Source organism: Carassius auratus, chromosome 17 (assembly GCF_003368295.1).
Source record: "Carassius auratus strain Wakin chromosome 17, ASM336829v1, whole genome shotgun sequence".
NCBI lineage: Eukaryota > Metazoa > Chordata > Actinopteri > Cypriniformes > Cyprinidae > Carassius > Carassius auratus.
In genome coordinates, this window is record NC_039259.1 from 8,094,289 (window position 1) to 8,117,034 (window position 22,746).

At 36.0% G+C, this 22,746-nt stretch overlaps 2 protein-coding genes across 2 annotated transcripts; both read right to left on the bottom strand.

The window, feature by feature from the left end:
* Positions 1 to 1,126: 1,126 nt before the first annotated feature.
* LOC113117125 (kinesin-like protein KIF20B) lies at positions 1,127 to 16,037 on the bottom strand. Its single transcript, XM_026285552.1, has 26 exons — positions 15,930 to 16,037; positions 15,477 to 15,590; positions 15,275 to 15,364; positions 14,965 to 15,084; positions 13,901 to 14,039; positions 13,384 to 13,568; positions 11,558 to 11,609; positions 11,215 to 11,427; positions 10,637 to 10,748; positions 10,462 to 10,533; positions 10,230 to 10,376; positions 9,971 to 10,127; positions 9,333 to 9,587; positions 8,957 to 9,096; positions 8,721 to 8,850; positions 8,324 to 8,531; positions 6,835 to 6,884; positions 6,559 to 6,678; positions 5,853 to 6,000; positions 4,186 to 5,131; positions 2,821 to 2,959; positions 2,452 to 2,574; positions 2,297 to 2,357; positions 2,035 to 2,160; positions 1,364 to 1,481; positions 1,127 to 1,268 (listed from the first exon to the last, which is right to left on the bottom strand). The coding sequence occupies exons 2-25, from the start codon at positions 15,582 to 15,584 to the stop codon at positions 1,366 to 1,368; spliced, it is 3,957 nt and encodes a 1,318-aa protein (XP_026141337.1). The 5' UTR covers positions 15,585 to 15,590; positions 15,930 to 16,037; the 3' UTR covers positions 1,127 to 1,268; positions 1,364 to 1,365.
* Positions 16,038 to 17,490: 1,453 nt separating this feature from the next.
* Positions 17,491 to 21,618, bottom strand: LOC113117126 (ankyrin repeat domain-containing protein 1). Its single transcript, XM_026285553.1, has 9 exons — positions 21,285 to 21,618; positions 20,021 to 20,200; positions 19,823 to 19,948; positions 19,619 to 19,726; positions 19,349 to 19,447; positions 19,141 to 19,239; positions 18,812 to 18,910; positions 18,494 to 18,592; positions 17,491 to 18,232 (listed from the first exon to the last, which is right to left on the bottom strand). Exons 1-9 carry the CDS (start codon positions 21,309 to 21,311, stop codon positions 18,125 to 18,127), a joined length of 945 nt encoding a protein of 314 aa, XP_026141338.1. The 5' UTR covers positions 21,312 to 21,618; the 3' UTR covers positions 17,491 to 18,124.
* Positions 21,619 to 22,746: the final 1,128 nt, after the last annotated feature.

Genomic DNA, 22,746 nt, shown 5'->3' on the forward strand with positions numbered 1-22,746 from the left:
CACCAGGTGGTAATACAGCTATTTAATGTGCATGGTTTAAAATTAATGTATATTTGCAGAAACAAGACTATTGTTGACAATAGGAATCTGCGTGTATACGTGACACAGACATGTCTTCTAGTCACACAGCCTACATTACTAGATCTCCATCACTAGAATATATTTTTCAGTTGGACAGTGTTCCCAGTCAGCTAAAAGCAATTACTGAATTCTATGTCCTTTTTATTAGATTTACTTGGCTTCAAAGGAGCTGTATGGCTCTTTGAAGGTCTGCTAATTTGACACTAATGCAGTAAACAATTTAAGATGAAATTAACCCTTAGAATGTCTGTCAACCAATCAGAATCAAATATTCACTGCCACTGAACAATGACGACACTGGTATCACACTTTCCAAAATGCACCTGCTTTAATCTCAAATAATCTTACACATAAAAAAAAAAATACACACTGAACAGATATATGAAAGTTGCATTATTACATTAATATTATGATAATAGTTATCAACCAAAATTGATATATCTTGTTTATTGCCTACCCCGTGCAATGATTGGTTGACGCATCTACTGGATTCAGTTAGGTTTGAATCTGATTACCTGATCATGATTTAATGGTCAAGAAACATTTCTTATTATGATCAATGGTTGCATGAATGTTGAAAATGGTTGTCCTCCTTAATATTTTTGTGGAAACAGTGATACTTTTTTTTCACGATACTTTGATAAATAGAAAGTTCAAAAGAACAGCATTTATTTGACAATTTTTAAATGGCTTTACTGTCACTTGATCATTAAAATGGTATTTTCTAGAAGGTAGTGTAGCATGAACAGAAAGAGTTTGTGACAGACACTAGACTGACCTCTGGTGTTTGGGATGTATTTCTGGACTGTAGGATCTTGATCTGTTGGTCTTTCTCTGTATTGGACATGATAAGCTTTTTCAGCTGAACCTCCAGAGCAGAGACAAGTGTGTCTCTCTCTTTTCTCCAGCTTTCCATCTCTTCCTCACGAGCAGCAAGACGTGCAGTAAGAGACTCCTAATTGACAAAAATCAACAGTCATACTCTCTTTAACTAAAAATATATTTAGTGTCTGAAACACACTGCTATTTACCATTTCGGCCTGTTGGCGAGCATGCCGTTCTCGATCATCGGCATATCGCCTCATATCCTGGTTCCTTCTTTCCTCAGCCTCTTTAGCCTGACCAATCAGAACCAACTTATCCTCCATCCACTTCTTACGCTCTGCCTGGTGCTTTTCATTGGCCAGCTACAAACATGAACCCCGAAGAACCAAACAAAGACAGTGAACATGCATTTCTTATCCAGTTGAAAATAAAGAAAGAATACATATGGCCAACAGACCTTTAAGCTCTCCTGGGCCTGAGTGATCTGTTGTCTGGCCTGAAAAACGTCATCAGAGATTGATCTGGAATCTCTTCTGTTCTTCTGTTCAGGTTGCAATCTCTCAACCTCATCAATTCTGGAAATAAATAGGGAGAAGTAATAAATAACACAAATATAAAGATTTGGAATTTTAAAGGTTTTAAAACAAACAAAAAAATGTTGATTTAACAATAAGAAACACAAAATTCTGTGCTTATATTAAGTCACTAAGAAATAAATACATATGTGACTATAATAATAATAATAATAATAATAATAATAATAATAATAATAACTCCATCTTACAGTATTTTTTAAAATTCCCTTTAAAGAACAAGATGATATTTAAAAATCCCCTCAAATCATGCTGCAAAACAAAGTGAATAAAGCATAATGGGGAGATACCAAATATTGTTTTTTCTAATAAACTTAAACTGGTTACACACCGTATTTTGCATTATTTTTTTTCAATTTATATTATGTTAGACAGCAACACCCTGCAACACTTTCAGGAAATATATATATATATATATATATATATATATATACACACACACACACACACACACACACACACACACACACACATTTATTACTATTAAATGCTAAACAGTACATTAAAGTATTATGAATGCAATATTCTCTTGTACCCTGAGTGAGCTCATTTATCTGAGCCTCTCTGTTGTCCAGCTCCAGGTCCAGCTCTGCCTGTGTTTCCTCCTGTTCTGTCAGAGCCAAACGCATGTCTTCAATAACACGCTCGCGGACCTGCAAATCTACGGAAACCATCAACAAACATTAACATGCTTTACTGTTTGTTGCCGCGCATTTAATTAAACACTTGACAATAAATGACACCCATTACTGCACACGCTTTTGCAGACGCAGACAATTAAACAACATACGGTCTACCTTTACATGCTTTCTGATACAGCAGCAGATTCTCATCTGACTTCGATTCAGAAGACCGTTCCTGTTTTAGACACATAGAGGAAATAAATAGATCACATGAATGGTTAGTTCACGTTCTTTGTGGTTTTAGCTATTGATCGCTAGGTGGTGCTTACAGCTTTCAGCTGGTTGATGGCGCGGTCCCTGTTAGCGATCTCATTCTGGAGCTGTGCTTTAGTCTTTTCTAGATCACCGAGCTTCATTCGTAGAGATTTCTCAGATTCCCGCATGGAGGAGATCTAAGCCATAAGGAGTTTTAGCACAAGTCAACAGCAGTCAGACTCAATATAGTATAGTTTTCCTGTGGCTCAGTGTTAGAGCATTGCGTCAGCAGCAAAAAAGGTTGGGAGTTCAATTTAATTCAAGGAAACACACATACTCGTAAAAAAAATAATTGTATAGCCTCAATGCACTGTAAGTCCCTTCGGATAAAAACGTCTGCTAAATGCATAAATGTAAATGTGTGAAACCGAGTGAGTTCTCACCTCTTTCTGAACCTGCTGAATCTGTTTCTTTGAGTCACCGAGTTTTTCCCGAAGATCAGATGAATCATCTTCCCTTCTGCGCAGATCAACAGCCAAACTGTTCAACTTACACTCACTAGTTTTAATCTCCTCCTTTAACCTGAGTGATGACAAATCACATGCACATAGAATGAATACCAAGGAAATAAAGAAACCGTAAATCTGATGCAAAAGTATTGATAAATGGTGTTTGATTAATTGGGCAGTATTTGGGCAAATTTGAGATTATCTGCAACATTAAACCATGTCTGCCTGGTTAATTAAGAGAAGTGTTTAGCTTTACCTTTTGTCAGTTCCAAATTGATCTTTTTCCAGTGATGTTTGAGTACATGGTGTATAAAATGAGTTTTCTTTTCACTTCAGCAAATATGCACTTCATTTTCAAATCCATGTTTGTCAACCACTAGCTAAAAGCCCATTATTCTGACAAAATGCACTACACACAATTTCAGTTACAGATATTTTTAATATCTTATTTAGTAAGAAGAGACAATAAAACGCCTTCCAGGCTGCTAAAATAAATCAATGTCTTTCTGTGTGGAATAATCATTAATCCAACAAAAGCAGTCATCTTGTGCAATATCTTTGAAATAAAGCAAGAAAATTCCTTTCAGGGAATAAGTAATAAAACTTTGCAAGCTGTTTGATGCTTTCATGAAAATCATTAATGCTTATAGTGAAGTTGCCAATACTCCTGTTCACACCATTAAAGTCAGTTTCAAAGACCAAAAACAAGCTTTGTTTTTCAAAGAATCAACATTAAACAGCCATTCAAGTACAAATGAATGGACTAAACACAAAATGATAATACATAGTACATTTTTCCATTTCACACACATTTTATACATTAATGTTCTAAAGTTTGGGGTTGGTTAAGATTTAAGAAGTTCCTTATGCTCATCAAGCCATTTAAAAACAGTAAAACTGCTAATAATATAATAAATTAAAAATGTTTTCAATTTTTATATATTTTAAAATGTATTGGAATTTGTTCCTGCGATAGTTTAATTTTCACCAGCCATTACTCCAGTCTTCAGTGTCACATGACCCTTCAGAAATCAAGGGTCAAAACCCTCAAGAAACATGTACTATTAATGTTGAAAACAGTTGTGCTGCTTAATGTTGTTGTGGAAACCATGCAAAGAATTTTACTTGAAATATTGTCACTTTTGATCAATTTAATGTATACTTGCTGAATAAAAGTATTAATTTATTTCAACCACTGAATGATAGTGTATATAAACACATATGAAAAAATAAATTATTGAATGTTTTTGACGTGTGTTTTAGGAAACTGTCATGTAATTGAGGAGGAATATAACTGACCGGTTGATCTCTTCTTGTCTCTTCTGTAGCTCTTCATCCTTCTGAGCGATGGCCTCCTCTGCCACAGCCAGCAGCTCTCTCCTCCTCTCCGCTTCCCTCCTGCGCACCTCCTGCACAGCTTGTGTCTCCTCCTCCTCCAGACACTCCTGCGCTTCCTTCAGCTTCTTCTGAAGCACTAAGAGCTGAGCCTCCTTTGATGCTAAGGCATTCTCCCTCTGTGCCAGTTCAGCTTCCTTTTCAGAGCTCTGGGTCTCCCTGTTTTTAGATTCAAGAGTGTTAGGGTTTGTCAGCCCAACCTCTCTGTCTTCAAGTCCCTCCTCTTTAGACAGTTGTGCTGTGTTTCTCTCTTTCTTCTCATTCTCAAGGCATCTGACCTTCTCTTCTAGCTCAGCTTTGATCCCACGAAGGGTTGTCACCTCAGTCTGCAGGTCAGAGTGGGCTTTTTTGAGGTCATCATAGTCAGCTAATGTGTTTCTGGAGGTTTCTGCTTCCCGGTGCAGTAGTGTAATTTCCTGTTCAAGAGTCAAGATGTGTTTGTTCTTCTCTCCCATTTCGTAGTCTTGCTTAGCCATTAGTGATTTGGCAGCAGCCAGTTCTAGAGAAGAAACTTTTAAATGATCTGTAGTGTTGCTATAATTGGACACAGCTTCTACCTTCAAGTTGCTGCAATCCACTGCCGTTACCAATGATTTAGTTTCCAAGGATGTCTGATGCACCTTCTCTAGCAGAATTTGTTCCTGTGAAACTCTTTCTTCTAGTTTAGACTTCAGATCCTGAATGTAAATCTTTAAAGTGTGGCACTCCTGCTCTAGATCTGTGATCTGCTTGTCTTTTTGTTTGGATTCAGCAAGGCAACACTCCAGCTGACCTTTGACCTCAAGATGGGCGGAGTCTTGACATCCATTATCTGGAACATCATCTTGATCTTTTGAGTCCCCCAGAAGACCTATAAAGAATGGAGAACTTCAGAAACATGTAACAGATATATATAGATTTTATATATTGATAATCTGTCGGTGTGACATGCAATAACACAGTATTTATGAGTGTTTGTTTGATATCAATTGATTTAATTAAAAAATTGCTTCAACATTTAAATTAGTTCAGTACAACCAGGCAAATTTCAAATGTATTGCTACTGGCCTGGCAACAAAGCAAGTAATTAATTTAATCTAAAATGCACTTTTCTAAAATGCTCTTTCCTTGCACATTGGGAATAAAATTCATTTTCAATTTGATTTCATTCTGAAGATGAAAGAGGGTCATTTAACTTTTGGATCACTCAGCCTGAAAGCCTCCTATTCATACTCGTGAAGCACCTTGTGTGTGGTGGCTGCTTTAATACTTTAATCAAGCATCCTTTTTTATTCTTTTATAGCTTATAGTTGGTTTAATTGTGTGCAGTGTTCTCCATGTGTAAAATAAATACACTTCTTTATTCAGTTGAGCTCATAAAAACAGTACACTTCACAGAAGTACTTTGAGATACAGGTGGTATGCACAGTGGCAACTTTTTTTAAAACATATTTAAAACGATCACTTCTTCATGTTTGAGAGCCTTTTTCGACCATGAAGGTATCGTCGTCCTTTGACCCGATTCTCTCGGCCAGCTCCTCTGGTTGTGACAAAAGCTGGGAGCTTTTCAGCACCTGGGGCGGAGTCTGTACCTTTCTTGAGAGGGGGCTGTCCATCAAGCTCCTCCCTTTCCTGACACCGCTTTCTGGTTTCAGTCCGGGTGTCAGGCTGTTGCACTGAGCAGGCACAATCGCATTTAAACTGGATGATCTCCTTTTTGATGGAGTCAATTTGATTCCTCTGGAAATCCAAACAAAAGAACAAAAAGGGTCAAGGAACTGTTCACCCAAAAGATAATTCTGTCATGTTATTTGTTTTGTGGAAAAATAATTTAATTTGAACACAGATCTTTTCTACACAAGAGTTTATAGTGACAATGAGCAAGCTCCAAATAGATTAAAAAAGGATTACAATGACAGGCAAATATTATTTTCCATAACCAGTTAAAATACTGTTACACTATTGTTCTTTTTTTTTTCATTCATAAATTTACTGACTGTTATACATTTATAATTTCTATCCAACAAAGACTGCATCAAAGTTCACAAAACAATATTAAGCAGCACAACTGTGCAGAAATGTTTCTTTAGTACCGAATCAGTGTATTGGAAAGATTTCTGAAGAATCATGTGAAACTAAAGACAAAAATGATTATATAGTAATATTTTACAAGATTACTGTTTTACTGATTATTTGATCAAATAAATGCAGCCTTAAACATAAAAAAACAACAATCTAACAGAGACCATCCAATTATTATGCATATTTGAAATCAAATCTCTCTCTGTTCACACTCACATCCTGAGCTGTGTTTTCTACATGTTGGTCAAGAGCTGTCTGGAGTTTGGAAACCATCTCGTCCTTTTGTCTGCACATTTCACTCAGCTCCCATTCCCTTTGCTTGTGGCTCTCCAGAACCTATAGTCAAAAGAATAAGCCACAACTTCAACTACATTTTTAATTTCTGAAGAAAACAAAAAACAAAAGTGGAGCTTGCCTATGCAGAAATGCTGTAAGTCTGGTCCTCATACTGTGTGTTAAAATAGCAGAAGCCTTTTACAGTGGCTGTTTTACCTTCTTCACCTCCTCCAGTTCATCTGACAGTCTGCTCTGGGTTTCCAGCTCTGTGAGGGAGTATGGGGCTTGGTGTTAGATAAAGCAATTAGGCAGCCTGGTAAGGTGGAGTGTGAGCACAAGTATATGTGGTTATAGTCCTAATGCAAAAGGATAGGTCTCTCATAATACGGGGTTCCCACATTTTCTGGCCAATGAATTTCCATGACTTTTTCATGGAAATGTTTTGGTCTCACAAAAAGCATTTTCTTTTGCTAAAGAAATAGACCTGCCAACTTTGGAGTTTTTTTTTTTTCTGAGAACCATTAGTGTGGTGGGCGGGGTGGGTGTAGTGGGGTTAAACAGTGTACTGTTTTCTACCGTTTAATTTTTGCTATTTTTAATGCTTATATATATATAAATAAAAAAACTCCAATAAATTAACTAAAATAAATGGCCTTTTAAGACTTGGGGGGGGGGGGGGGGTATATAAAATTAACAAAGGGAGAGGGGATGCACAAAACTTTTATGTGCTATTGACTATTTGTGACCCTTGACCACAAAACCAGTTTTAAGTCACTTGGTATATTTTTAGAAATTGCCAAAAAAAACACAGTGCATGGGTCAAAATAATAGATTATTCTTTTATGCCAAGAATCATTAGGATATTAATTAATTAATTCCTTACATTTATATAGCACTTTTCTAGGCACTCAAAGCACTTTACATTGTGAGGGGGTATCTCCTCATCCACTACCAGTGTGCAGCATCCACCTGGATGATGTGATGGTGCGCCAGAACGCCCACCACACACCAGCTTACTGGTGGAGAGGAGACAGAGTGATGAAGCCAATCAGCGGATATGGGGATTGTTGGGAGCCCATGATGGTCAGAGGCCAATGGGCGAATTTAGCCAGGATGCTGAGGTCACACCTCTGCTCTTTTCGAAAGACATCCCAGGATTTTTAATGACCACAGAGTGTCAGGACCTCGGTTTAACATCTCATCCGAAGGACGGTGCTTGTTGACAGTATAAAGTCCCCATAACTACACTGGAGCGCTAGAACCCACACAGACCACAGGGTGAGCACCCCCTGCTGGCCTCACTAGCACCTCTTTCAGCAGCAAACTAGTTCAGGAGCTCAGGAGGTCTACCACCCAGGTGCTGCCCAGACTCAACCCTGCTTAGCTTCAGTGGACAACGGGTCTTGGGTCTTCGATTAGTAATATGCATTTCTTAGAACTTCATTTGGACAACTTTAAAGGCGATTTTCTCAGTATTCTGATTTTTTTTTGCACCTATAGATTCCAGATTTTCAAATAGTTGTATCTTGACCAAATATTGTCATATCATAAACCATACATCAATGGAAAGCTTATCTACTCAGCTTTCAGATGATGTATAAATCTCTATTTAAAAAAAAAAAAAAAAAAAATTGACCCTTATGACTGGTTTTGTGTTCCAAGCTCACATTTGTTGTGGGTCTGCTAATCTGCTACTGTTTCTCACCCTCTGTCTTGAGTGACAGCTTATTCTGAGTTTCACGGAGCAGTTCTGAAAGATCTGTGACCTTTTTCTCAAGGTCTAGCAGTGTCACGGAGACTTCAGGATCAGAGGTCACCAAGCAGGACTGGGCAGTCTGGGCATCCTGTTTGATTCCAGCCAGGTTACTGCTCATAGAGTCAAGAATGCTGTCTAGAAAGACATGATTTTCTTCCTACACACACACACACACACACACACACACACACACACACACACACACAACAATTGAGCATTAGCAAAAAAAAAAACAACAACAAAAAAAAAACATAAGATCACCCTTTAAAGAACATGTTTAGTAAAATTATTTAGAAAGCATAGTTCAACCTGAATATCTGCTCTGAAAATTACAGTATATCTGTACCTCTGATTTGGTCGCAGCCAAATTCATGCTGTCGTCCTCCACAGCTGTTTTTCCCACCAGGTTTTTAAGAATCTCCAGTCTCCTTTCACAGCGTTCCTCAATCAGTTCCCTCTCTCTAGATATGCGCTCACTAAAATAGAAAAACAAAAAGGAAAGCGGTCTGGGTCATCATATAGCATGACCTGTAATTTGCTTAAATTACACATAATTAAGTACCGGGGCCTGTGATCTCTGACCTGTAATCTTCATGCATCTGCGAAATCAGCTCAGAGAATTCTTTTGTAACTTCATCTCGAACACGTGCCTCGAGAGCTAAGTGTTCAGCTTTCTCCTTCCTCAACTGCTGCTGAATCTCCTCTATAAACTGCAGCTGGGCCTTTACATACAAGCACAAAACAGCCATGCTGACGCAGAAACCTCAGTGTTATGCAAACAAAAACATGCAGTAACGATATAAAAATATTAACACACATCAATATATGTGTGTCCTAAGTGGATGAAAAACCAGTAAAACAGCTAAAATGTGTCTTGTCTGACACTTAAAGCTTTGGATAAGGACAAAAATTTAAATTACTATAGATGTGACTTCTGGTGTAAGGTGCCAGATCTCACCTCATAAACCCCTCTATCGAGCAGCACAGTCTCTTTCCCCTCTTCCTCAGCATCCAGAATGGTGTCCTCCATTTCACTGTCCTCTTCATCCTCCTCAGTGTCAGAATCTTCCTGAACATCATCAAGGCTGGGATCCCATCGCACCAGCGAGCTGCGCCGCATTTCTCGTCGATCAACGTTGTTGATAATGAAGGAAACCTCTCTGGCACTCCTTTTCACCACCACTGGAACGCTCTTAGTGGTGAGAACCACCACCTGAAAAACACAGAACTTTCCATTACACAGCTACAATAAAAAAAAAAAAAACATTTAGCATTTCTCTTCCTAAACACACACGCAAATTCACCACTACAGTTGAGCATTAACATAAAAAAAACATAAGATCACCCTTTAAAGAAAGTGTTTGGTAAAGTATTTGGAAAGTACAGAAAAACCTGAATATCTGCCAATCAAGTTTTGGTGGAATAGATTTTCAAATCAAGGGACAGAAATCACTCCGCTTTCATTAAAAATATCTCCGGTAACATTAAATATTTAAAGACGAATGGCATGAGGTTGAGTAATTGATGACAATTTTCATTATTGAGTGATCTTACCCTTTTAGGAGTGAGACGCAGACATATAAGGATGTTACACACCTTTTGAGCTACAGCAGAGAACTTAAGCACGTTGAGCGTCTCATCATACATGGAGGCACACTGGTTAATGTTTACAATCATACAGGCTTTGCTCCGGCCGGTAAAGTATCCCTGCAGATAGTGAGTGAGTTTACTCTCTCTGAATGGAACGTGCTGTCTGAAAGGACAAAATAAGTGTTTAACGGACAAAGTAAAAAAAAAAAAAAAGTAAAAAATAATAAAATAAATAAATAGAAAAGAAAAAAAAGATATTGTATACCTTGCCTGCTGGTTATTTCGGAGTGCATTGATGCATTTTCCCAGACTGAGTAGAGAGGTGTTGATGTTTCCTGCCTCTTTCAGCCGTTCACCTATATTTTGTGTTTTAGCACATCGCTCCGATCCGGCCAGATCACACAGCGCCAGCCTTGAACCAGAGAACATACTTTTACAAACCATTCTGAAACACAACACAACCTGTAGAGAGCTTAGATCAGGATACATAGACTCACTCGCTAACTGACTCCACTCTGGGTATTCCTACATCTTCCACCTTCAAGATCCGGATGGAGAAAATACTGTGGCTAAAAATCAGGCAAAGATGACAAGTAAGAATAATATATTCATACAACACCACGGTGTTAAAATGGATAAACAGCAGGAAGTTATAGAATTTATATAGTGTACCTCCTGCTGGAGAGCAGGTTGAGTTTAGTGCTGGAGATGCTCTGGTTCCTTTTGCCCAGTTTCATCACTTTTAAGGCTTCATCAGCACTGCTCACCTGCACCCATCTCAGATCTAGAAAACAAAAACTTATGAGCAAAAGACAGTCTGATTCAGCACCTTATATTAACTGATGGAATCGCTCTTAACACATGGAAATGCTCTCATTGCTACATTTTTACTTGTTGCTGTAGCACCAGCACCTGGCCAATTTTAGCTACTACACATTAGCCCAAAAAATAAAAAAATAAAAAATAAAAACAGACAGAAGTCACTTTAATATTTACAAATTAAATACAATGCTCTTCTGAATTATTTAATGAAGAAATACTGCAGTGTAATCTCATTCTTCCAGCTGAAATGGCATATGGTTCTAGCAACACCAAGGTCATGGGTTTGGTTCTCAGCGAATGCCTGAACTGATCAAATATATAACTTGAAGTCACTTTAGATAAAATAATCTGTTATCAGGTTCATGAACACATTGTAACAGTTTAATAACAGAATAAATAGTAAGTTACAGGAACAGATGATCACTTACCTTTGATGAATGAGTTTCCTTTGACATCCTGACAAAGACGGAGGTTGGTTCTCCTTGAAGCACTGTTTGAATGCTGTTCTAGCAAGTCGTGGATGTTCTCATTGTAGATCTCACAAAATGAGACCCAAATAGAAAACTTGGTGTGTATATCCAGATCCACAGCTAAGCTCCTCTCATTCACTGCAGAGCTTATATCACTTAGAGTGGAACCATCTAAGAGGCAACCAGAATGTTATGGGTCAGCTAGAAAATTTATAAGCAGACTGCCAAGCAAAAGGTGTAACAAAAATTCATTTAAACAAAAAAAATAAATAAATAAATAAAATAAAATAAATCTCTTTACCTTCAAGATCAGACTTTGAGCTATGGCAAGATGTACTCTTCTGTGCATCAGTCTAAAGAGAAGACAAAAAGTAAAGATTGAGTCATATGAAGCACCCCTGAAAACAGAAGTTTTTCAAATCATGACATACACGGATTACAAAAATTAAATATATTTGTACCGTAATTAGATTAAATTACATTCTCCCTAACTCTTCTTTTTCATCTTTTAAATAGTTCTTTCTAAAATAGCCTACTGCTTATATACATTCAGAAAGTCGTAGTTTTGTTCTGGTGGCAACACTGCCTTTGACCACTGGATTTACAAAAATCACTTCAGGTTTAAGAAGAGTTTCAACCTTGCATCAACTGCTGATAAAGACATTATTTTTTTATTTGAATGATCATTCTATTGGTTATTTAACCATGTATCACTTTGGAAGACATTTGTCTTTCAAACACATTAAAATGCACAAATTAACCATTCATTTTTTTTTGTTATCTGATCCTCTTTCACCCATAAAATTTTTATTTGAAGTACCCCTGAGATTTTAAAATAAATATTTTAAATAATAAAGTAGCACATTTGCATGTCAATGGTTCTCTCATGTTGGTTCATGTAGGTAAGCAAATATTTCATTGTTTTAAACAGTTTAATTTTGATTCGTAAAAAAAATAAAAATAAAACATTTTTATGATTTAATAAATTATTAGCTTTTTTTTTTCTTTAAAAATAGCAGAAATCACAATATCTATGTTATATATATATTTTAGTTGTGTACTTACATTATGTGAACAGAAGCAAAGACGAGACGAAGAAGAAAAAGTAGCTAGCCTTGATCGAGACCATTATATTTTATATTTATATTGTTTATATGCATATTTATACCTCAATCAATAACTTCGTTATGGATCATGATTATGCTTTGCCTGCACGTTCTGTGAAGCACAAACGTACGGGTGGAATAAATGACCCGAGAAGGTTTTGGGACAAGATAAGAAACAAGACACGGGTAAATATTGGAGCTGCATTTCCAAAATACAGTTTCGTGACAAGCTGAGACTACAGAGAGATGCCGAACTCGCTTGCATTCTGATAAACAGGTATGCATCCATTCAGCTAACTGTATCTATCCGTATATTTTGTGAAACGATGATGTCTTGTGTAAAACGCAGATGGACTAGCTCTCATGTATAGTATAATGCAAATCTACATTTGTTCTTTATCTAGCTGGATAAAGTAGCTTCAAATGCAGTTCACGTAATTATTAACGAAAGGCGACCGTGTTTTTTTTTTGTTTTTTTTTACATATTTTACTACTAGCTAGATGGAATATTGATTTGATAGGGGTCTCATAATTAATATATCTCTCCGTTCGAAAAGACGTGATTGTCAAAAAAACTAAGTTAGAATGAGTGAGGAATGATAGGGAGCGACAGAGCACGTGTTCCAATGAATAACAACTCCCATGAGCCTACGCTCTTTCCCAACGTCATCAAAGTACGTCTTATGTTATTATTTTGATTGAGTGACCCCTGGTAGCCAAGAATCCCATACTGTACGTTTAAACTCATAAACCCCCTGCAGTTCCTTCACAAACCCAGTTTGGAAAACCTTGATGTAATATAATATATGGTACATATTATCCTATTTAAATCAAATGTAAAAAAAAAAAAGAAAAGAAAAAAAGATAGGTCAAAAAGTAATCAAAAAGTGGTCTTATTATATTACCTTAAATGTGTAAAATAATGGATTATGTTACTAACTTCAATTTTGTCATGTTATTTGAAATCCATGACGGACCACAATTTGTAAAATTAATAAACCCAGCTCTGGACCTACAGTACCTCTTTAAAAAGCTTTAGCAGGTTGCGTTTGCCAGCTGCTTCCTCAATTTGCTGATCTTTGGTGAGCCGGATGAAATCCCGGCACCTCTGTGGTTTTAGGCACATCTGGGTGAAGATGCGACCATCCAGACTACTGAAGATCATGTTGAGGGAACGAGGCAAGATGCCTGGATCAGTATCCGAACCTAATACATCAAAACACCATCAGGATATAATTCTTGAATGAGTATTTACAAAAAAGCCAGTCACTGTTAAAGTCGCCACAGTATGGATATTCAAGCTTTGTATTTTGTAAATACATCTTAATTATGAATTTACTTACCTTGAAACATAAAATCTTTTTGCTTCGGAAACAACTTTTGCTTCTTGCTCAAATTAAAATGCATTTTGGTCTTTTGGAGTACCGTATTAACACATTTACTTTTAAGCTCTATTGACAACATTTGTGGCATTATGTCAATTACAGCAGAAAATAATCCAGTCCATCAATACAATAAGAAAAACCAAATATCCAAACCTAAAAAAGTGAAGGTCTTCCCTGCATTGGTGATACCGTATGTAAAGACCAGAGAGTTCTGTCCCTCTAGCACATCCCTCACAAGACCCTTCACTGTGCCATCAAACATCTCCTTCTGGGTAGTGTCTGGACCATAAACCTAAAAATACCACAATGTTAATATCACTTTGTGAATAATCTTTCATACAAAACCAAGATATGTGCATGTAGGCCTGTCACAATAATCAATATATCGACTTACCGTGCAATATATGTACATGATATGTATGTCAATAATTTTTGGTGATGCAATATATCGCCAATTATTATATTTACATTACACATTTTACTAATTCATTTTACATTTATTAATTAATATCACTATGTTTTGTACATTCCACTTGCGCCTATGTCTTTTGCATCTTCTTGTACACAACATGGTATAGTCATGAGGTGCTAATTCAAAAAAAAAAAATAATAATAATCTGCGGATATGATCTTGTTTAGGGACCTGTGCCTTTGTGCATATGGACATCTGACTGCTGAGTAGTGATTGTGTTTTTCAGCAATAGTGTGCACCCTTAATTTAAAGAGAAAAGAAGGACAGGGTAAAACAATGTTCTTTGTGCATTTTTCTTTTTTCTACTTGTTACTTTGGACTTTTTGTTAGAAATTTTTCATTTACTATTTATTTAGGTTTTTAAAGGTATCTAGTATTTTGATACTTAAATTCCATGATCTAATATTCTTAAAAATGTAAAATCTTGCAGTCATTTGGAAGTATTTAGGCCTTCTTGCATTATTATGCTGTTACATTATGATTATATATTTAGTGGCATAAAATGGTCTTTAAAATGACTATATTATCGCTTATCGCAATTATTTCTGGGGCAATATATCGCAAAGCAAAAAGTTGTTATCGTGACAGGGCTGTGTGCATGACTCAAGACAGAGCACAACATTTGACCTCAAACAGTATTTCCAAAGACAAATTTGAAGATTCTTCAGAATGATTAGATAGGAAAAATTACTGGCTCACGTAATCAGTCACAATCTATTTGGTTTGTGCTGATGGGTCTGCTTGCCTGAGAGAACTGGAAACGTTGGGCTGTAACTGGCACTGATTTATCACTGAGCCTGGCAGAAAGAGATGATCGTGGAGCTTTGAGAAGCACAGTCTCTGGAGGCTGAATGGCCACACAGTCCTTCAAAAACACAGAGAGATGGCACACACTTATTTTATTTAGAGACAATATTTGAAGCTGATTTTTATGGGCATTTTCCCTTTAAAATATTTTTTCCTGACCCTATACAAAGAAGTTCTACATGAGAGTCTGTATTTTAGGGTGCTTCAATGTGTGCAGAATCCCTGAACTATTAATTCATTCTTTTTACCTGTGATTCTCCATTCTCAATCTCAGATGATGAAAATGGTCTTATCCTAAGATACACCTTCAGGTGTTCCTTCTCCAGGTCAGACGGGTCCTTCAAAGAGAAACATCAGGGCCCAAAACATTTCTGTTGATTATTTCATTGATCACAATGTTAAAATCACACTTTTTCCTGTAGCATTCTTCATGGTCCGCTGTCATCTTACCTGGAAATCTGAACAATCACTGAAATCTGAGGACAGATTTCTTCTTAAATCTTCCACGGCTATCGTTTCTAGTCTTGCCGTATCATCCTTTAGCCCTGACTCCATCATACTGCTCTAAAAAATAAATAAATAAAAACAAATGAGAAGACACTAACCCGAAGACATAAAAAAGCTGGATGAAATAACAGCCTCTGATTTACCGAGAATAACTATAACAACCCTTTAATCACATCTGATGGTAATAATACAGGTCCTATATATTTGAGCATTTTGTCAATAGTATAATCCTGTGTTCGTTTGAAATGACAATTACGTTACACAATTTTACATGATTCATAAGTCGATCTGACACACAAATAAATGACATTAACACCCACCCGAACTGACAAACATACAAACAAGAACAGGACAGTAAAACATGCTCATTAAAACTAGTAAATTTGGTTGACTTACAGGGCTGTGAGTGGATAATGTGTATTATATTGGTTTAAACTCCGCGGCTGTGTTTATTCGTGCCGCCCCGTCACCCAAACCGTCGCTCATATTTCAAATTCCACCAATCGACAGCAACCGCAAAGACTGCTGGGAGCGCATGACGTGCCATATGCGCAGAAGGTGAACTGCGCATTTCTCATAAACCAGATTGCTGCTTGTTTGTACCCACAGTCTATGGTTTGTACCTATTTTTATACAGTTTGTGGTTTGTACACAGTTGTTTTGTGTGCTTTTTTGATTTGTTATTTGATTTATTAAATTGTTTTGCTTTAAGTGTAATTTGTGTAATTCGTAGAAATACGTTTTTTTTTTAGATAATGCAACTTCAAAATACAAGAATAAGCTAAATGACCACAACATTTTTGGTATTCCTACAGTAAAATACCAAACCAAAGTACACTGCAGAGTTATTACATCAGCAAGTAATAATAAGCGAACAAGAAGATATAAATTTATCATAATAAGAAAAAACAGAAGAGGCTCAGTAGAACATTAACAAGCAATATCAAACTAGCTATTCTTGACTAGATGTCATTTTTATTAGACGTTGAGGCCTAAATATAATTTAAGTTTCTGCTTGGGGACATTAAAGTTGGCATTTACAGTTTGTGTATATAAAGAATGTAAATCTTAACAATAAACAAAAATAAGTTTATTGGCGTACTGTCCATATTTTTGTCATTACAGTTGACTCACGTGAGCCACCTGCTGGTGCGTGCGCAAATAACACCCATCGTCAATTATTCTCCTCAAACACGGGATGAGACACTGAGTTTAATTAATTATGATGCTTCCTGCTTGGAAAAACGTTTTCATGTCTGAAATTTCACAGTTATTTTGTCTTCAAAAAGGATAAAGGAAATAACATAGTTGTACAGCGTAAACTATGCATGAAGACTTGTTTTAACAAAGGCTACTCAATCAACTTGAACATTCGCATGTACGACTATCATGGAAGTCTTGATTGTTAGCTAAAATATAGTGTTTGTTAGTGGTTTAAAATTCCATAGTGTGCATGTGCATGTATTGTGCAGTGACTACATTTCGACATGTAGGTTTATTTTAAAATACACTAATATGTATATGGTAGTTTGAGTATTAACTATTTATTTTTACTTGTACATGTTAAATAAAAAATAAAACTGTATACTAAACTGTATAACCAGTTGTCTGCATAGCCTATATATATATATATATATATATATATATATATATATATATGTAAGTTTAAAATAGTTTTTGCTCTAGTTTTTATTAGTTTTGATTTTAAAGTCCTAGTTAAATAAAAGTACTTAGATATTGCTTTTTGACTTTATTTACATATGTAATTTAAAGTAATCCAAAAGTAATCAGATTACATTACTTTTATATTGTGGTACTTGGATTATGTTACTGAATACTTTTTTGTAATGAAGTAATTTGTAACTGCAATGGAATACTTTTGAAAAGTAACCCTAGTAAAAGTAATGTATGTGTGTAATGTCTAATATAAAGAAGTCACATAACTGTCAGGAAACACTTGGTGGTTCATACCAAAACACTGTATTCACATATGTTTCAAGTGATTCACAATTACATTTAAGCATTTATAATAAAGATTTACAAAACACATATACCAATGCAAATTTCATAAGGGATGTCCATGTACCCAGTGCCAAAGTCTTTCTCAAATCCAGTCCATAATTACATAACAATTACAACAATTTCCATCATAATAAACATTCTCAGACCAGCATTCACATTCTGTTCCATTTCTGAATACTTTTAGTTCTGCAACTAGTCTGTCGACATTTTTTCATTTGCTCAAACTGCTGTGGACATTTTTAAAATGCAGTCACAAGTTACAAAATTAAAATATAAAAAAAATAATTACCCTGAACAAGCAAACAAACAACCACTCCCACATGGTAATGCATTGTAACACTCACCAAAGATTATTTGCTCTCAAAATCAAATGAGACAAGTGAGAAAATAATATTTACAAATAACCTCATCAATATTTCAGACACTCTATTGCCAGCAATTAGCGTCATCATTATGTAAAATGCAAAGTACTGTTCAATTTCACATTTAATATGAAAGAAAGAAAGAAAGAAGAAATAGAAAGAAAGAAAGAAACTGTATGTTATAACAATTCAGCATTGTGAGGGATGTTAAAACAATTCATTTGGATTAGGTGCTTCCTCTTCATTAAAGTTATTCAGGATGTTTTTCACACCTTTTTGCCATGAAAGCAGAGTCTCCATTGGTGTCTTTCCATCCTGTAAATAACAGACAATTTTAAAATATTTCCACTAAAACACCCATTTAATCAGATTTACTAACTAAGACTTCTGAAAAACATGGTATGAGACAACTCTTTTTTTGCACTGGCTATTTGCATTGTTACTTATAAAAGAATCAAGCAATATAAATCTTTTCTCTTATATTTTTGATATTGAGTCCTGTAGTGCCTCAATCTGTCTCTAGAGGGCACCATGTAAACTTCAAGGTCCTATGGTAAGGACTCTAATTGAACTTACATTGTTTTTAGCATTTAGACTGGCTCCATACATCATCAGCAGTTTTATCATTTTAAATCTGTTTATCCTCACTGCGTCGTGCATCGGTGTGTCTCCCTCCTACACAAACAAAATGCAATGAGATTAGAGAAGCAGAACTAAATGTGGGAAAATGCATTAATATCTTAAATTTGCTGTTCAAAACTTCACAAACATAGTCCATTTAAAATTAGATTACGATATATTACATATCAAATAATATATTATATGAATGTTACCATATTAAAAATTCTCAGTGTTTTGGAAAATATTTGAAAAGAGCGATTAAAGAATACTTACCCTGTCTTTCGCATTTACATCAGCTCCACAGTGAATGAGATGCTCAGCACATTCGTAATGTCCCGTCCGAACTGCAACATGGAGGGGTGTGCTGCATAGCTGAAGATACACAACAAGAGTTTTGGTTTGTACATTTTGTGCTAAGAGGGGAGAATACAGTGCTGCCAGAGGCACACTTAAAACAATAAAAACAAGAAGGATAAAAATTGCTTCATCATCGTTAGCTTTAAAAACTTTAGTATGAAAAGCATGAGAATGGTTTGGGAATGTTATTATCACTGTCCAAAGATCCATATTGTGACATATGTTTGCAGGATCTTTCTTTCTACCTTGTCTCTGGGGCTGAATTTGGCTCCTTTATTGAGTAGCAGCTCCAGGGCAGGCAGGCTTCCACCTCTACAGGCCCAGTGCACAGCTGTGGCATCCAGCTATGAACATGCGATAAAGAAATTGCATCTCAGAATTCTAATAAAAAATAAATGTGAGATAATATTCTTGCAGCACTGGTGTAACAGTCATATCCACCATCTGTGCTACCTTGTCTTTTTGATCCATGGATGCTCCACTCTCCAGGAGCTTCTGCATGATCTCTATGTGACCTTGGGCACTGGCTTTATGCAGAGCTGAGCGCTTAAACTGAAAGAGAGAACAAGAGAGAGTCAGTTTTTTAACCAAACAGTTTTGTTTATTAATAATTTCAATGTCTTTTTTTCATTTCTTGGTGAACTATCCCTTTATTTCTGCAGGACTGAACAGCACAAGGAAAGGAAAGTGTAAGATGTGTGTGTTCTTGTGTTCTACACTCACATGATCGCAGGCATTGGGGTCTCCACCATCTGCTAAATATTTCTCAACAACAGGCATTTTATTCTCTGTGACAGCCTTTAGGAACAAAGCCTGGTCCACTGTTTCAGGCTGAAATAATATGACGTTCTAATTAAATCTTTTTGATATAGCCGTATTAAAATGATATAGCCATTTTTGTAATGCATTATGGAAGGCGTTCCTCACCAGGATATCAGGCTCTGGCTCTTTCTTTGGCATTTGAATCTTCCTTTCCTTTCTCCTCTTCCTCAGCTGCAAAATATTGAAGAGGTCTTCTACAGTTTCTAGTTTCAGCTGTCCTGATTGGTCAACCTAAAAAAATGACTATGTTTACTATATGAAATGTAGCCATGTTCACTTCTATCAAGTTGTATTCATTCTTACATTGAGTTTGAAGTTCTCTTCACATGGTTTGATGTCATTCTGAGTGGTGTCATTCAGGTCCTGTTGTCTATGAAGTCCATCCTGTTTCTCCTGGATGATGCTAGTTTCATATTCTCCTGCACCAAACACCTCTGCACAGGCACCTCCTGACACCTTTCCCTCGCCTCTCTTCCCAGTGACCTGAGATTGGACATTACACTCATCACTCTTGGATTTCATATACATATGAATTAAAGTCAATGGAGCACAAGCAACTGTGGTCTAGTGTGACTACAGCATTAACATACTCAGTTCCAAGGACTGAACAGCTTCAAGGGAAAGAACAAGTGTGCAGTTTAAAACAGATGTAGTTTAATTTAGAGATTGTGTGGGTGGGGTAGAGAGAGTGTTCAGCTGTTTTGAGAACCTAAAAAAATAATTACAAACATTTGTGTCATTTCAGTTGTTTAAAATAGGAGGACAGGCCTGTGCAGTTGGGTCATTCTAGACACCCTGGATCCTTCTTAATCGCTGACAGATATTTAATAACATCACACTGCTCCATCCCACTCTCACACTCATATATTTTTATTTAGTAAATTTTATTTTATACATTTTCTCTTGTGGTCTTTCCTTATTGTAACTTCTCTCTTTATTACTGGCTTTCTTTTTCTCATGTCTTTTCATAGTAAATGCTACAGTTGTAGTAAACTGTAAAAATAAACAGTGTAATTTTAGTATGAAAGCTAAGTTTTAGTTTTATTATTTTTTTCTAGCTTTGTATTTGTTTAATTGATTTCAGTATGAGTAATTTTATTTGTTTTTTTTTTTTATAAAACATTTATTACAACTGTAGCCTATAATTTTAGTAAACAATTTTTGATAACACTTTATTTTAAGGAGTCCTACACCAGTTACATGTACTTACTATTCCTATAAAATAAACAAATAATGCATTATACATGCAAGTAATCTTAACCCTAACCATATAGCAAGTAGACTGTCTATGTGTAGTTAATTAACATTTATCAGTACTTAAATGTATAGTTACAGTGTAACAAGGACACCTTAAAATATAGTGCAACCCAATTTTCCTTATTATTCGTTATGATTTCAGCATTAACATCTTTGCTAAATATGTGTATGTGTTTTTCTAAGTAAACACGCATTTGCACGTTTATCTTGCACAAAATTCTAACAATTGAAATCTTGAAGTTAGCTCATAACATGTCAACATTCAGATGCGACTCCCAGAAAGCAGTGCATGCATCAGCACAAAACTTACCAGCTCTTCAACAAGCAGCAGTCCCATGATGTCTGTGATCTGAAAGTTTGCGTCTTCTCGTCGGTTGTGCGTTTTGCTGTAAGGTTGTCAGTGCTGATGTGTAGTTGTCTCTGTGGTTAATTAGAGTCCCAACGCGATCGGTGTTGCCTGCTCAGCTCCCTGATGATCTGTGCATCATCTCTCCATCACATCCCTTATATATAGGCTGCACGGTTCCAGAGTCTGGCGCGGACCATAAAAAAGTTAGATCATGTTCCTTACTTTCTCTTCCACTCTGTCACCGCCCACAAAATTCCAATGGCGCGAGACACCTTCATTCATTCCTCCCGATCATCTACTGAATCCTGAGCAAATGATGACTGCACGAGGCAGGAACGCGCGGCTTCCGCTCTGGAATGGATGGCGCGGCTCGCCAGTAGCTCCAGACTCCCAGGCCTGACCTGAGACCACTGACACCGCGGGTGGGCAACAGGTGCACGACTGCATGACTGCATAATCTGTTCAGCGTGTGAGAAAAGCAATAAAGCAGTGTGACGTGTCCTTTTTGTCAATTATAGTAAGGGAGACTACTTGTAAAACTTTTTAGGCCTACTCCAGTGAAAATGTCGTAGGGTATTTTTGTTTTTATGTATTTTTTATTCAGGCTCATATACATGTACTAAAGTCTTGCTTACAAAACAAATAAATAAAAACATGTTCTTTATAAGGTCACCATTATTGCCCTTGTAAAGTGTGCCAAACTATAGTTTTCTCAAACTGGTATCACTTCCATTAGGCCTATTAATTCCTACTATAGCTAGTCCTAGTATAGTTTATATATATATGTATATATATGTATATATATGTATATATATGTATATATATATATAGTTTTTTTTCTTTTTTCTGGTAAACATTGATATTGAAAACATAACAAAAAATACAATTGAAATCATTTAAAAATGCAAAAATAGAAAGTATAACACAAAAATATCAATGGAAGTCTGTCTGTTTTATTTTTCTATTCTTGTAACTGAGACATTCTGATGTTGTTTCTCAGAATTTCGCTATTCTGTGTTTATATATTTCATTTTGATAAGGAAAAAAGTCAGAATTGTGAAATAAAAAGTCAAACTTTTTGGGGAAACAAGCTTCTAGGGACCATGTGAAAAATAATATATGAAAAACATATAACAAACAACCTTGCAAAAATTGTCAACTAGCAATAATTCATTATACAGGCTAGTATAGAACAGTATATATACTGTATGCTATATATAAGTATATTTGTTTATGAGAATTACATTTATATTCAAGGACATTTATTTATTTTTGTACTTCATTGTGCAGTTTTAGTGTTCACGTCACCATGCAGCCTTATGCATGAGGCAATCGAGCTGTTAACACTCACTATATTTAATGATTGATTTAATTCAAGCTTCCATTGTAACAAATGTTCAGAAATAACACACCAGCCTGTCAA